We start from the raw sequence: 16,837 nt of genomic DNA on the forward strand, positions 1-16,837 counted from the left end.
TGTTCTCTCTGCTGGGTTTCCTCTGGGTGCTCCGGTTTGTGTTGTCAATCTGGCAACCTGCGTTTGTGTGATGATGTCAAAGGAGAGGCTAGGTAAAAAAAACCCTCTTATGCTGTGTTCACACTGGACGCGGAACGCGCGGATAAATCGCGCTATTCGCGTGTAAATTGCCGCGTGAACATTTAAGTTTACTCGCTTCATTCGGGCATCAAATTCACATCAGATCAGACGCGGATTGGCGTGATGGGCAGGGCTTCTGTCTGCCCGGTGACTCTAGCTTCATAGCTAAATGGCTAACATGGATTTTATTGAGAAATTAAACAGTTTATGTGCTTTATGAAGGCTGAAAAACAGCGCCGATATATTTAGGACCGTGTCTGAGTCTACTAGATTCTTTCAGAGGTGCATTCAGCTCTGTGAGCTCATAAACTCCTCCAGAAACTGAACCTGGATGACGGAGGCTTTCAGCGGTGCTTCTGACTGAGCCCAGCCCAGTTTGATGAACTTTTTGTTGGTGTAGGCTGGAGGATTTCCCTCGGGACACCATCAACAGGCGATACGTCACAATCACGCCGCCACAAGAGCAAGCTCCTGATTGGTTAGCGCAGCACGAATGTCCGCTGAAGTTTAGATTTTCGAACTCGAGTGATTCGCGTGTATCGCGCCATTCGCACCGTGCCATTTGCGCAATTCACGTCGTTTGTATTGACTTAACATGTAAATCACTCGCGATTGATGTGCGTTCCGCGTCTGGTGTAAACGCAGCATTAGGGGCCCTATCATTCACCCGGCGCAATGTGGCGCAAGGCGAGACGCAATTGTTGTTTGCTAGTTTCAGCTTGGTGCAAGAGTCGTTTTGACGTTTTCCGCCACACTGTTTAAATAGCAAATGCATTTGCGCTCATATGTGCGCCCATAGGCGTTCTGATCTAAAAAGGAAGGTGTGTTGAGGCGCATTGCTGGCGTGTTGCTATTTTGAGAAACTGTAATAGATTTTTCAATAGAGCAGAACAAAGCCGGTCTATTGTCCAGCGCAGAGCGCGTTAGTTGTTCTCACTGCTCAATACACACAAGATGTAGAGCAATACGCAAATATCTTTACATATGAAAAATAATTAAAATATTTAGGATATATATAGGATATAATAAGGATATATGTAGGATATAAATATAAAGGATTAAAATATTACAAAACATATTATTTTCTAGCCTACATAAATATAAAAACCACTGCCTTCATGTCTTCTTCATCTCGGGAGGCTTTTTCAGTTTATTCATAACAATTTACTTTTGTACGATGTTATCATTATTAAAAGTATTATTTATTATATGCATATTTATATTTGTTTTATTAAAAACAAGCTTAGATTTGTCCACCTGTCAGGTTTTAGACCATATGGGGCACAGCATGTGTATTAGGATATAACTCAGGTTTTTGAGCACACTTCGTTATTATTGTTCATTTATTCGTTTGCTGGAAATTAGAGATTTAGAAATAGTTTTGATACAAATCTTTGCACTTAACAAACAAAATAAATTATGTGTAGGCTAATTGATGTCTGTGTACAACATGTTTCCCTATCCACGAGAGTGAAAGTGAAAGTAAAGAATAAGGAGGCTCATTCTCGTGCTGCAGATGCTCTGTTTAACTGTTTTCTCTCTAGTAAAATGCTCAGTTATTCCACTTATAAAGTCTTCATGTAAATAGTAAATGGGGAATGGGAGATGAGACTTTGATTGGTTTACTCTCAAAACACACCTATAACTCATTAAGAGAATAAACTCAACCCTGTTAGACCATGCGCCATGGCGCAAAGCAGATTTTTCCATCCTTATAATAGCAAAAGTGGATTCTGACACACCCTGAATGCGTTTGCTCCTGTGCTTTGCACTTTGCGCCTAGATCGTCAACAAAATTTGGACTGCAATACCTCGTTCAACCACCAGGTTCATACATCATACAGTGGCGTAGCGGACGGGCCCGCAGGGCACGCACCGCGGGGGGGCCCCGCGTGATTAGGGGGCCCCACGTCGTCGCGATATTCAAAAATTGAAAATCCAGGAACCGCAATAATCAAACTCTTGGGAACAACTGTGGACGGAACCAAAGTTCACAGGTCTGTGTTCTCCGAACACCTCTCAAGCGGTGGACTACTTCATTCTGATTGCTTGCCGCCGAACCGCGTCATAGCCAATGAAGACGCGCCACTGTTTCTCGCCGCCGGTTCTCGTTAAAAAATGAATGACTTCTGGCTACTTTGACGCTCTCGCCGCTTTCGGTTTGTGATCGCTCCTCAGTTTGTGAAGGATTCCCCGCGTTGTCGCTCCACTCCGCCTCCTTTCCCCGCTCCTCAATTTGTGACATAGATATACAGTATACACTAGATATTGTATAGGGACCCTGAGCATGCGTCAATAGCGCCGCCACATTGGGACAGTGCTCCCAGGACAAATGTCATTCAGTCGCACTAAACAATTACGTGAAGATGCGGGACTGTAGCGCTGTCTACGAGTGTAGTAACGAGCAAACAAAGAAAACAAAGCACAAAGGCAGAACATTCCATAGGTAGGATTAAGTTTTTTACGTTTTTGTATGTTCTGAAATTTGTGCTAAACAGGTCACGTTATTGATACTAATACAGCCACTTACTGCATTCACTATAAGTCAAAGTAGCTCCAATTCGCACTAAACACTCGGCTTATGCTAGTTTTGTTGAATAAAATCAGCAAACAATGAAAAAGAAATATGACAACGAGATGCTGCGCTGCCAGAAACTTGTATTATTGTCGGCTAGTGAAGGAGTTGTTGATAATGGAGATTCATTCACAAACAAATCGCTCCCTCCATCAGTATGAGAAGTGAAAGCAGGAGAGGAGCTGTGTTTCAGGACATGATTAGATCAAATTTAACAGGGAGGGTGAATAGTACATTTCTGTACACACAAACACAAGCTTTTTGTCAGGAATGCCCATGCGGTCACTGATCCATCAATGTAGAAAAGTGATGTAAAATTATAATTTTCATAATTGAAATAAAAATAAAAATACTAACATCCAGGAAAACTCCCGATCATAGATATATGTGTATATGTGTATATCTCTGGCTCTGCCGCCCCCAAACCCCCCCGACCCCCTTGAAAACTGGGGGCCCCATCGGTGATCCCTGCAGGGGGGCCTCCGCATTTTGCGCTACGCCACTGACATCATACAATCATATGTAATGCACTTTAAACAATTCAAGGTGATTTCGTGTACCTGTTCCTCGTGCTCCACAGGCACTTTAGGTTTGACGGCCAGGATAAGGTCCGGCGTCACGTCCAGAAGCTCTCCGGGGTTTTCATAGATGTGGCTGTTGCCTTTCAGGCCCACATTATCATACACATGCCTGAAAAACACACACACGTACACACACAAACACAGGCATACACACGCATACATTTGCACACGTAACCACACACACACACACACACACACACACACACAGAGACAAAAACATGCACACACATAAATATATACACACATACAAGCACACACACAGGCATGCATGCAAACACGCATGTACATGGACACAGACAATCACACACACACACACACACACACACACACACACACACACACACACACACACACACACACACACGTGCACACAAACACATACATGCACACACAGACACATATGCATACACAAACAGTCATGTAAACACAAAAACCGGCACCCACACACATACATGCAGAACAGAAACACACACACATGCACAAGCAGACACACACACATGCACAAACAAAACAGAAACACACACACATGCACAAGCAGACACACACACATGCACAAGCACAAAACAAACACAAGCACACACACATACACAAACAGAACAGAAACACACACACATGCACAAGCAGACACACACACATGCACAAACAAAACAGAAACACACACACATGCACAAGCAGACACACACATGCACAAGCACAAAACAAACACAAGCACACACACGTACATGCAGAACAGAAACACACACACATGCACAAGCAGACACACACACATGCACAAACACAAAACAAACACAAGCACCCACACACACACACATACACCCACACATACACAAACAGAACAGAAACACACACACATGCACAAGCAGACACACACACACATGCACAAACACAAAACAAACACAAGCACACACATACACACACAGATACACCCACACATACAGAACAGAAACACACACACATGCAGACACATACGCCCATACACAAACACACACACATACGCAAACACAAACACGCACACATACATATGCACACGTAACCACACATACACACACACACATGCACACGTACAAGCACACAGACATATGCATACACACGCACGCACATGTACACACACATACGCCCATACACACATACACATGCACAAGCAGACACACACATGCACAAACACAAAACAAACACAAGCACACACACACATACACACAAAACGCGCACACACACACACACACACACACAAATATTCAGCGCACAGGATAACTAAAGCATTTAAACAGACTCAGAGCTGCTGACTTGTGTGTGAACAGCAGAGTGTGTGTACATTTTTAACACTCCTTACTACCCACATGTGTTTGAGCTGTCTGTGCTTATAAATACGAGTGCGGCTCTCCAGTTAAAGTGCTCATGCATATTGTTGCTCATACAAAGAAGTTGCATAATGCAGATTAACTCACACTGGGGTTGTGTAATTTGCCAGCGATGCTTTTTTCAAAGGATTAGAGCGGAGACTAAAAGTGAGAGTTCACCCAAACATGACAATTCAACGGCGGAAGCATTCATGGACAATAAGCAGGCACGACGTTCGACATTCAGTGGAATATAAAAGCAGATCGTTTGAGTAAAGTCTCAATGTTGGCTCAGTGGTTAGCACTGTGGCCTCACAGCAAGAAGGTCGCTGGTTTGAGTCCCGAATGAGTCAGTTGGCATTTCAGTGTGGAGTTTGCATGTTCTCCCCGTGCATAGATATATACACTAGATATCGCATAGGGACCCTGAGCATGCGTCAATAGCGCCGCCACATTGGTACAGTGCTCCCAGGACAAATGTCATTCAACCGCACTAGTCAAGACAGTGTTATTACGTGTAGATGCGGGACTTTAGCGCTGTCTACGGGTGTAGTAACGACCAAACAAAGAAATCAAAGCACAAAGGCAGAACATTTCATAGGTAATATTCAGTTTTTTTCTGTTTTTGTATGTTCTGAACTTTTGTGCTAATCAGGTAACGTTATTGATGATGACAGTCACTTACTGCATTCACCATACGGCAAAGCAGCTCCAACTCGCACTAAACACTCGGCTTATGCTAGTTTTGTTGAATAAAATCAGCAAACAATGCAAAAGAAATATGACAACGAGATGCTGCGCTGCCAGAAACTTGTATTATTGTCGGCTAACGTTAGTGAAAGATTCGTTCGGGGGATTCATTCACAAACGAATCGCTCCCTCCGTCAGTATGAGCAGTGAAAGCAGGAGAGGAGCTGTGTTTCAGGACATGATTAGATCAAATTTAACAGGGAGGATGAATAGTACATTTCTGTACACACAAACACACGCTTTTTGTCAGTGTTACGTGCCAGCACGTATTGGTTATTTATGTTTGTATTATTATGTGTCTCATTGTGTTTTTCTTTTTATCACTCCAGTTCACTTCCTTGTTTTTGCTTACTGCTGTTCCTGATTGGCTGGTTCACATCCACTTGATGCAACCAATCCTGACACTGCTTTATGCTGATTGGTTCCTCTGTGACAACTCTGTTCCAGTTTCAGCCAATTAGATTACTCCAGCTCACTATATATTTTTTTGTCTGGCAGCAGTTTGTCAGTCTTTGTTGGCTCACCTTGTTACTGGTTTCTGTGATTTTTGCTCACTTGATTGAACACGTTTTTTTTTTTTTTCCCCCATTTTGTTAAGGTTTGTTGTCTTATGCTTTATTTACACTGTGTTGTTATTTTGTAGTGATGGTGAAATGAAGCTTTCTGATCCAGTGAAGCGCTCGACTCAATTGTATCGGAAAAAGGTTCGTTACTCGAAGCTTTCTAAATCAGAGCTCGATGAGGACCTCTTCTGGTGAAAGTGTGGGAAAGCACTGTGTTGCCATAATGTCAAATGTTCACAACTGACCAACTCATTCATGTAGTAATACAACAACAGCAATATAAACAAATTACTCAATTACTGTAGTTTTTACACAAGATATATTACATTACACAACTGACGACTGTGGTAAAATCCAAGGTAATCAAAAGTTTATCATAATACAATTAGCCCTGCTCCAAGCGGGGATCGAACCAGCGATTCCTGTGTGGGAGGCGAGTGCTCTAGAAGGACGCCATGTGATTGATACTAAAAGGATGCGCTCGCCAGATGGTCTCTGTTAAAGACAATACTACGATATGCGGTGGTTTTCTTTAAAGATCGTTGTAAAAAAAATACGCTAATACACTTTAGTATTGTTCAAAACCTTTTTACTAAAAATTACTATTGTATTTTAGTTTAATTACTGGTGTGTGGGACTGGTGCAGTGCTTTGAAACAGTACAAATGTATGTAATCGACGCCTAATCTCTCGCTATACACTTTACTATAAGGGTGTTTAAACCTTTGAATCAAAATTCGAAGCAGTCACGTGGGTAAAGGCGAAAATAAAGCTTCGGACGTCACTGATCACGTGATGATGGCAAAACGAATCAAGCTCCGGTACACTGCTTCACTGCGAGATGTATCGTTATTTTGATACATGCTTTGAAGCCTCGGCGCACAACGTCACATCACTACTTTATTTACACTGTGTTGTTATTTTGGTTTAGTCACTGTCTGTTCTTACCTGTGTAATCATTCATTCCCTTTCCTCATGTTTCCCAACAGAGGGTTGGTAGAAAGACTGGTAGGTCACGTGATGTACATTTCAACACTGTAGGAGTTCAACTGTTTAGAGATACACTAGGGAAGGGGATGAGCGCCAACCCGTGTATTTTTGGATAGTTAGTGTAGATTAGGTAAGACGTCTTGGACGTTAAAGATTTATTTTTCACATTATTGTTTATTAGACTAGATTAGCGGGGATTTGATATTAGTAAGACTGTTTGGTTTTGATTGTTTCTTTGCTTTAGCGCCACCCATAGCCAGTCTTTCTAATTTATGTTCTGGTTGTGAATTGTAAATAGCTCACTCGCTGCTTCACTTATCACCACCTGTAATAAATCACTTTATTTGTACAGCAATTCTTGTATGTGGTCATTACTTTGAGTGTTTGTTTGAACAAAATCCTTGATCAAGTGTGCAAACCCACTTCCCTAGACTGCCCAGGGGTTGTAACAGTCAGGAATGCCCGTGCGGTCACTGATCCACCAATGTAGAAACGTGATGTAAAATTATAAATTTCGTAATTAGAAAAAAAAATTACATACTACCATCTAGGAAAACTCCCGATCATAGATATGTGTATATCTCTGGCTTTGGATGGCCACAATCCTCCACTGTACCTTGGTCCCGCATTCATTTCAAAGGAGCGCTACCCTGTAGCAAGATGGCGGCGCTATTGACGCATTCCATCCAATAGACAACAATAGGCCAGGCGACATCTAATGTATATATCTATGCTCCCCGTGTCCCAAAAAAAGTAGTTTGAGCAAACGACAAACATAACTGTTTGAGAGTAGTTATAATAACTGCGCCATAAAATGTAAATGTGAATCTGTGTGCATGCAAGCAGAGATTGGTTTACCCTTCGAGGATGTCCTGGCAGGGCGGGTGTCCTTCAAGAGAGTAGCTGCGTGTGATGGAGACGGCGCTGATTTCTGAGCTCTGACTCTTCATGCTGTCCTGCAGAGACGTGGCCCGCAGGAGGGGTAAACTGGGTGGAGACAGCAGCGAGTCTGTCTCCATGGGCTCCACAAACCCTATCTGATCTCCAGCCGGGTCCTGCATCACAGCTTCACTGTCTGCAATCTTGTTTTCTTCATCTTTCTCCTCCTCTTCTTCCTCTGCTTCTTCTTCATCTTCCTCTTCATCTTCGTCATCCAGAACCCAGGCTTCACCCGAACATCCTTCTCCAGATTTGCTCTCCGCGTCCTCGATGGCTTTCTGATAGAGCTCTGAGAAACTCCTGGAAAAAAAAGAGGAGATTTCAGGACTTGTTTTTTAAGCTAAATTTCAAGGAAGTTTCAATTCTCAGCAAGCAAGAAAGAGAAAAACACTACTATTTTTCTTGATAGAGCTCTTAGAAACTCTTGAGATGTGAGGAAATTTCAAGATGTTTCAATCCTTAGTCACGGTGCAAAAGATCAGCGCTGCTATTTTTGGTGTTCTGCTTTGGTGTTGATTATCTGAGACCCCGTTTACACTAGTGCGTTTTACTTTTAAAACGGCCTTTTAGAATGAAAACGATCCGCGTCCACACTCGCGTTTTACCCAGCGTTTCTGAACTGCTCTCCGTCCACACCAAAACGCTGAAAACGCACATCACGTGACCACACACACTCACACTCTCGGGCAAGCGGTGCAGCATTTCTACCCAGATGAGAGCTGTGCTAGTCGGACTGCTCATCAAGCGTCTCCCACTGGATCTAATCTCGCTATATTTGCTAAACGGGATATTTCCTTCATGTTGTTGTCTTTATCTAACGACATATTCCCTGACTTTGGTCATTGGAATCTATTACTTGTTCACAGGTAACGTGTTTTGGTTAAGCGCAAAGATAAGTTAATGATTAATCCATGTATATTGACTGATCGCTTGCGTTTATTTCCTATAATGTATAAACTTATTGTATGTTATACTTTAAAATGCCCATTATCAATGATTAAAACTGATATTCAGCAAAAGAGAGGCTGTTTTTCGTATTTTCACTGAAATTGAAAGGAGGCAGTTGTTATCGGCTCCGTTTTGTTATAAATATCCACACAGTGAAGATGACGCTCATATATGCAGCACGACGCCTCAACATTTCTGCTGTCTGTAAAGTTGCTAATATTAAAAAGAAAATAGGCAGTTCCTTAAATCATGTTTACATTTTATTGTTGAGAAAGTGAAACAACGTAGGGTGATGTGAATGAAGTTATAAAGTACACTGTTCCCTTTAAAGATTTACGCGGGTCCTCGGTATGTTTTCCATATCTAACTGAGAAGGGGGAGACTGCAGACTTGATCAAACTTCCAAAGTCTGAACTTACAAGAAGAGGATGCGAGACTGAAGTATGTGTGTGGGCTACTTAATATTGAGGAAAAGCCCCAATCAGATAGGTGAACGTCGGCAGCCCCGCCTCCGTTTTCAGATGTCTCCGTCTTTCCCCATCCACACTGAGACGGAGCAGCAGCGTTTTAGAATGAAAACGGCCTCTCCAGCATTTCCAAAACGCTCCGTTTTCGGCGCTCGAGAACTTCGGCGTAGTGTGGACGGATGGCGTAATCGTGGCAAAACTTATGCTTTTTAAAACGAAAACACATTAGTGTAAACAGGGCCTCAGACTCATTGCTCCACTGTCATTCCAACAAAAGGTTACAAAATTAGGGAAGCTGGCAGCATATGATAAAATGACATATCGATTACTTAATAAATAGTTTTTTTCCAGAGAATTTAGGGAAAATATTGGGCATTTTTGGAGGCTGAATAAGATCACTGTGGTGAGACGCGCAGTAAAAGTGTTATCTTATTTTATTTCGTTCATTCGTTCAATTTCCTTCAGCTTGGTCCCTTTATTCTGCAGGGTTCACTACAGAGGAATGAACCGCCAAATTATCCAGCACATGTTTTACACAGTAGGTGCCCTTTCAGCTGCAATCCAGTACTGGGAAACACCCATACACTCTCCCATTCACACACACGCGCGCACTCATTTTCGCGGCCAATTTTCATTTATTCAATTCCCCTATAGCACATAAGTTTGGACTGTTTGGAAAACTGGTACAAACCCATGCCAACATGGGGAGAACATGCAAACACCACACAGAAATGCCAATTAACCCAGCCGGGACTCGAACCAGCGACCTTTTTGCTGTGAGCCCACAGTGCTAACCACTGAGCCACCGTTGACTTATCTTAACTTTTATAATCATTTATATACTTTGTTTACCTAATAAGGCAACAAGTTTACTCTCTTTTTTGAGTAGAGTCAACTAATCCCTTTTTACAGTGTATCAATAAGGAATTGAAGAGCTGAATGGTCACTGAGCAGCTGGTGTAAGACTGAATATCACATGTTGACAATAGAAAGAGGTCTGTCTTTCATTCATGTGCTCCATCTGTTTCCTCCCTCAGGATTAATCTCTCCCTTTACATATCTACTTATACTGTATATGCAACCCAGGCTAGTTGATACGTACCCCTGTATACATTTCTGGAGATTGTCAAATACGTCCCAGGAGCTATGATTTTTTGCAGTGTTTTTTTTTTCACGAGTCCACTAGAGGCCGCTGTTTACACTTTTTTAGATCTCAAATTTCTATCGCAGGTGCCATTCACGCCTGCTGTTCTCACATGAATCCACCAGAGGCCGCTGTCGACCGACTGACTGACTAACTAACCAACCGATGCCCCCACCCACCGCCTTCCCTAAACCCAACCGATAGTGTTTTCAAAAGCAATCCAGTAAAAGAAAAGCCCTCGCAGCCACCTGATTTTTTTACCATGTTTTAGATCAGGGGTTCTCAACTAGTTTGGCAATGGGACCCACATTTTTACATGGTCATCAACCTGCCACCCAAACTTTTAGGAACTACAATATAATTTTAGGAATTATAATTAACTTGTATTTATTTGTTAACATACACAAGTGGTGACAGATAAATTATAAGAGAATCACCAAGACCTACAAATAAACAATATTTTATTACTCATTTAACAAAATGTCTTATAAATATAAATATTACAAATTAAAAGCGACAAATGTTTGGTTTCTACAAGTGCTCTTGTGAGCGCACATCACTACATTTGACACACTGAGGCTTTAAGCCTTTTTTTGTCATCAATATATGTAAATCCATATTTTACATATTCGGGGTCATACTTGCGCTTCGACATATTTGTTGCTATAATTAAATTAAATTTCACATGGTAAACGGTACAGTTGTCACTCGCACATTTTAAAAAAAAAGTCTTGTATAAGCAAAATAAGTTAAAAATTAAATATTTGTTGTTTTTTTGACCACACACTCTGCGGCCCACTGAAAATGTTGCCGCGACCCTCCAGTTGAGAAACACTGTTTTAGATCCTACCATGTTCTCACCTTGTTATTTACTTGTTAATTTAATTTATTTTTTTGCCTTTTGTTTTTGTTTTACTTATATTCAGGAACTGTTCTTTGCCAGACTTGAACCCTATCGTTGACTCAAGTCCACCAATGTACATGGCGAGCCACTGGGCAAACTGGTAACACCGTAAAAGCCGTCCACATGGAGGCAAACCATCAGCTGAATGCACGAAAAGAAGCCGTTATTGGCATCAAACCGCCCCCTAGTGTTCGTTTTAAAGACGAAATGCAGCCTTACGTAGCTCTGGATACATAATTCTGGCTCTCCAGAAATGTATACGTGGGTCGTTTTCACAAAGTGCCAGTGTTGTGTTTATGGTTTATTAAAGAAAATTGTCTGAAATCAGCACAATATCCACTGAGTGTCAAAAATGTCCTGTCAGAGGACAAATTACCCGACCAGATTAAAGGAATAGTTCACAAAAAAATGAAAATGATCCCATAATTTACTCATTCTTAAGGCATTCTAGATGTATTTGACTTTGTTCAATGAGCCACACGTTTCTACGCATATATATAATGGTGTTGTTTATTGCACAATACTGTTTATATCCACTATTGTTAAACCCACTTTCTCTAAAAATCACTGCCATTCTTTAAATCACTCCTGCATATATGTGCAACTATTTTCACACCTCTATTATTATTATTATTATTACTATTATCATATAAGCTTTATCACCTGCGTGGTTTCCCGTTCTCGTCTGGCGGGATGACAGTGATGTGGATTTTCTGCGCAGTGCGGAGCAGTCGACTCCTCTCCTCCAGGCTGAGGTGCAGCAGGACTCGGCCGCAGAGACGCACCACTCGTGCCCCCATCTGCAGCCCGCCGCTCTCCGCGTACCCGAACCGCTGCAACTCCGTCACGAAGCCCTCCTCGCTCATCAGAAACCCCGGCTGACCCACACCGTCCCGCAGCGGAGTCACTTCACGAGCCTCACAGCCGCGCGTCACCAGCTACACACACACACACACACACACACACAGCAGAACAATGCATTAGATGTTTTGATTAGAATGAAGAATTCTGGACCCTTTTTACACTTCCAGGTTTCCGAGCAGCAGAAATCATCATAGTTGGTTAACTTAGAGCGCAGTGCATAGAAGAGTACAACTAATTATTGCTTTACAATCTTATTTGCTGAAATAATAAAAGAAAAACTCCACCATGGTGTTATCAGGACTTTCAGAATAAGAAAAACAATAGTGTGACACTGATAACGGCAGCCAGAAGAGACAATAAACCAACCTGGGCTCATTGTGGAAACGTAGTCCTGCGGACATTTCTGGAGACCGCGGAATATGTCCCGGCGGATACGTACGGCTGCAGTTTTTGTTTTCTCGAATCCGCGATAGGCTGCTGTTGTGCACTTTTTCGCACCTCAGACACCTCTCGCGAGTGCGGTTCGCGCCCGCGCTGTTCTCACGTGAACCCACCGGAGGCCGCTGTCCAAGTGAAGCCTGGTTTATACTTCTGCGTCAAGTGACCGGCGCAACTCACGGCGCAGGCATCGCGCGCAGCAGTGCATTTATACTTCTGCGCGCTGTCTCTGTTGGTCTGCATTAACACTTCCGAAACGCTAGTGGGCAGTGAGGTGTAAATGTTGCTCTCTGTCGAGTTTCTTCGCTTCTGTTTTGCTATTCTGAACACTTCCTGGATGTACAAGTGACTCAAACTCGCTCATTTTGAGGCAGGAACCGGCGGACGTGCAACAACTTTAACCATGAGGTAAACACAGAGCAAAACTTTCCATCCGGAGCTCCTTCACGGGACTCCACACTTGTAAACAATCGCTCGCGCCAATAGCGCGGCTCTCGGTCCCGCCCAGACTCGACGGTGCTAGCAAGCCGACCAATCACAGAGCTTACGCCACGCGTTGTTGCGACGTGTAGTTACAATTTTTGAGAGGTGCACGTCAGTGATGGCCACGGCCACGGCGAAGGGCTATGCGTCAGCGCCGTAGCCTACGCCGGTGTTTGACGCAGAAGAATAAATCAGCCTTGACCGGATGATTGACTGCGCGACCGGCCAATCGGCCGACCCGCCCTCCTCCTTCCCCGAACCCAACCAATTTTACCGATCCACCCGCCCGCCCGCTCGCTTCCCTAAACCCGTGAAACAGTTTACAAAAAGCCGTCCAAAAAAATAAAAGCCCTCATTTTTTTTTTTAATTCCACCGCGTTTTCGGATTTCGCCGCGTTCTCACCCTGTCACGAAACTCGTTCACTTCATTTTTGGGATTCTGTTTTTGTCTTACCTGATTGCTGGAACTGCTCTTACCCAGACTCGAAAATCGCCGTGGTCGACTCCTCTCTGCATCTCGAGCCTGCCGACGTTACACGGTGAGCTGAGTGGACAAACAGGTTGCAGCGGGGAAGCCCTCCACAAGGAGGTAAGGCAAGCGCGAAAGGGAACAGCGTCACACCGCCCCGCAGCATTCGCTTGAAAAAAATAAACGCAGCCGTACGTACCCCCCGTTACGTATTCCGCTGTCTCCAGAAACGTCCGCGGGACTACGTTTTCAGAATGAGCTTAGGTTGCAATAAACACCTCGCATAAAAAGTAACTTGTTTATTGTAATTTGATGCAAAGATGATATAATACACAGATAAATACATATACATGTACATACGTTTAAATAAAAAAATCTAAACAATAAAATAACAGTTATAACAGTCTTATTAAAAGGGTCCATACTATGTTGATGTTGACTTCTTGATTCTGATTGGCTGTGTGCCGTTATTTTCAGATAAACACACAGCTACAGTAGCCCCGGCTGGTTTTGAGCGCATTACAGCTCCATATCACTACGCTGAATGATTTCAGTTATTTCACTGCTACAACAGTCAGAAAAACTCTAATATGTATAAAGTACTCACATAGTTCCCACTCAATATCAGACGGCACACTCATTGGTTGTTTTTATTTTTACATTTATACACTGTAATTACCTTACCTATCTGTGTCAACATTTCATATCATTTTCAGCCCTAAATCAATTAAGATATTCGTCTTAAATTTTCTTTTATATTCCATTTGTTAAGAAAGTGTTGTTATAAAACATTTTACAGTAATGTTTATTAATGTGTATTGACCCTGTAAACAAATAAACTAAAAAAAAAGTGTAATTTGGCAGTGAAAGCCCAGACTGCAGCTGAAATCTCTCGGTAGGTCTTCAGCAAGCCTCTGCCCTTCCTCAGTGTAAATAAAGATCAGCTGCTTCAGTTCAACATCCACATTAGCAGGAGGATGAAGATGAAGCCAGGTTGGACATTTCAGCAAGACAATGATCCAAAACACAGCCGAGGAGCATCTCAGATGCTTTCAGAGAAAGAAAAATCAAGCTGTAGAATGGCCCAGCCAATCACCTGATCCGAATCCGATTGAGAATGCAGAATGAAGCTCAGATTTGCTATATGAGACCCACAGAAGCATCAAGATTTAGACACTCTGTTGAAGTCTGTGAGAGACTCACACCTGAGCAGCGCATGAGGCTTCATTCTCCACATGAGAGCCGTCTTCAAGCTGACAGCACCAAAGAAGCCTTTATATAAAGTATTAAACACATTTCAGTAGTTCAGCGCTTTCTCCTTCTGTCATTTCACTGTTATTAAACAGAACTCATTGTTCAGATTTGTTTTGTTTTATTTTTATGTTTTATTTTTATCAAAATCTGCTTCAATTCCATGTCAACAGCTCCTTTAGAAATATTATTCCCAGGATAAAACATGCTGTGCTCAATACTGATTTTATATACGCTGTGTATAGTAATAAACTGGCAGAACTCACCTCCAGCCTCTGCACGATCTCCTTAATATCCTCCACTTGGCTGTCGGATACGGTTACAGTCACCGCTTCACCTCTTTCATAAAAGATATCCAGCGACGGTCCAGGCTGCGCTCCGGTCTCAGTCACAGCCTTCCAGCCAATCACATCGCGGCAGCTGCAGTTAAACACGACGGTGCGCGTGGATCTCTCGATGAGCACCACCAGCTCTGCAGAAACGCCCAGCAGACACGACAGACTGACCGACACACTGTTTTCTCCACCCTGGACCACAGTCACAGCCCAAACTAACGCTCCAGCACTGTGAAGCTCCGCCCCTTTCGCTCCTTTTAGCTTATCCTTGCGTTTTCCGCCTAGCGACAGCAGAGGGAATTTGGTGGAGGAGTCGATGGGTGTTGTCGTGACGTAGTTTTCTGCGAGATCCTTTAAATATTCTTGTCTCGTTCGGGTGGCCATGGAGCGAAATTTTTCAGATTTCTCAGCCGCGTTTTCGGCATTGATGGCTTTGGCGAGAAGAAAGTCACGGAAGGCTGCTGAACGTGGGAATCGAGCACCTTTCGGGAAAAGAGGACCAAACAGAGGGATGTCCTTCGAACGGGTTACTGCAACTCTGAGAAAACAAGAGAGAGATTATACAGATATGTTAAGTGCTTTAGTACAAAAGTCACTATACACTCACCGGCCACTTTATTAGGTACACCTGTACAACTACTTGTTAATGCAAATTTCTAATCAACCAATCACATGGCAGCAACTCAATGCATTTAGGCATGTAGACATGGTCAAGACGATCTACTGCAGTTTAAACTGAGCATCAGAATGGGGAAGAAAGGGGATTTAAGTGATTTTGAATGTGGCATGGTTGTTGGTGCCAGACTGGTCTACAGATAGAAAGGCAACAGTAACTCAGATTGGCATCATGGATGTGCAGCCGACAAATCTGCAGCAACTGTGTGATGCTATCATGTTAATTTGGAGCAAAATCTCTGAGGAATATTTCCAGTAGCTTGTTGAATCTATGCCATGAAGGATTAAGGCAGCTCTGAAAACAAAAGGGTCAACCTAGTACAAGTAAGGTGTACCTAATAAAGTGGCCAATAAATGTTTTACAATATGTCTCTTTTTTTTTTTTACCTACAGTAGTATTTGAGTTACTGCAACTTTGAGAAAAAGAGGAGATTACAAAAAAAGATGTTTAGAGCTTTCTTAAAACAAATCATTATATCATGTCTCTTTTTTTACCTACATTCAAGAGTTCACACTTAGATATTGTTTGACAATGATAGCAGGTTTGGCATGCTGTCCCAGGAGAAAACCCTGAGCTCGGAGATAATTGAGCCTAGGGCTCCCGCCTGGTCAATTGAGCATGTAAGGGGAGTACGAGATCAGGTAGCTCCAGAGAGCTCCAAGTAAATATTTAAAAAAGTGGACATTTGTCGCAGTATTTCCTATAATAAATACAGTTGAAACCAGACATTTACATACACTCTAAAAAAGGAACATAACCATGTTTTATTTTAGGTCTGTTAGGATTAACTAAATGATTTACATCTGCTAATCGCCAGAATAATGAGAATTTTTATTAATTTAAGTTAACACACATTTCCTTGGTGTTTTTTAGCTTTGCTTTTAAACTGTATAACTTTGGTCAAGTGTTTTGGGTCTCCTTCCACAAGCTTCTCACAATAGTTTGCAGGAGTTTTGGCCCATTCCTCCTGACAGAATTGGTGTATCTGAGTCAGATTGGTAGGC

The 16,837-nt window shown here is 42.6% G+C and overlaps 1 protein-coding gene across 21 annotated transcripts in view; it reads right to left on the reverse strand.

Moving 5' to 3' along the window:
* The window catches only part of sipa1 (signal-induced proliferation-associated 1), a 102,570-nt gene that overhangs the window by 18,066 nt on the left and 67,667 nt on the right, over positions 1 to 16,837 (reverse strand). For 17 of the 21 annotated variants that reach the window (XR_015496559.1, XR_015496557.1, XR_015496558.1 and 14 more), the window contains 4 exons: positions 15,089 to 15,695; positions 11,981 to 12,255; positions 7,774 to 8,154; positions 3,256 to 3,385 (listed from right to left, as the gene is read on the reverse strand). Coding sequence is in view for 8 of the 21 variants with exons in the window: in XM_087262388.1 (XP_087118514.1) it covers positions 3,256 to 3,385; positions 7,774 to 8,154; positions 11,981 to 12,255; positions 15,089 to 15,695 (1,393 nt within the window). In the remaining 13 variants the exon portion in view is untranslated. Of the gene's footprint in view, positions 1 to 3,255; positions 3,386 to 7,773; positions 8,155 to 11,980; positions 12,760 to 13,304; positions 15,696 to 16,837 lie in introns of those variants that run through there. The other 4 variants (XR_015496563.1, XR_015496561.1, XR_015496564.1 and 1 more) reach the window with 2 other exon arrangements.

This window comes from Danio rerio, chromosome 7 (genome assembly GCF_052040795.2).
Source record: "Danio rerio strain M-AB ecotype USA chromosome 7, GRCz13ab, whole genome shotgun sequence".
NCBI lineage: Eukaryota > Metazoa > Chordata > Actinopteri > Cypriniformes > Danionidae > Danio > Danio rerio.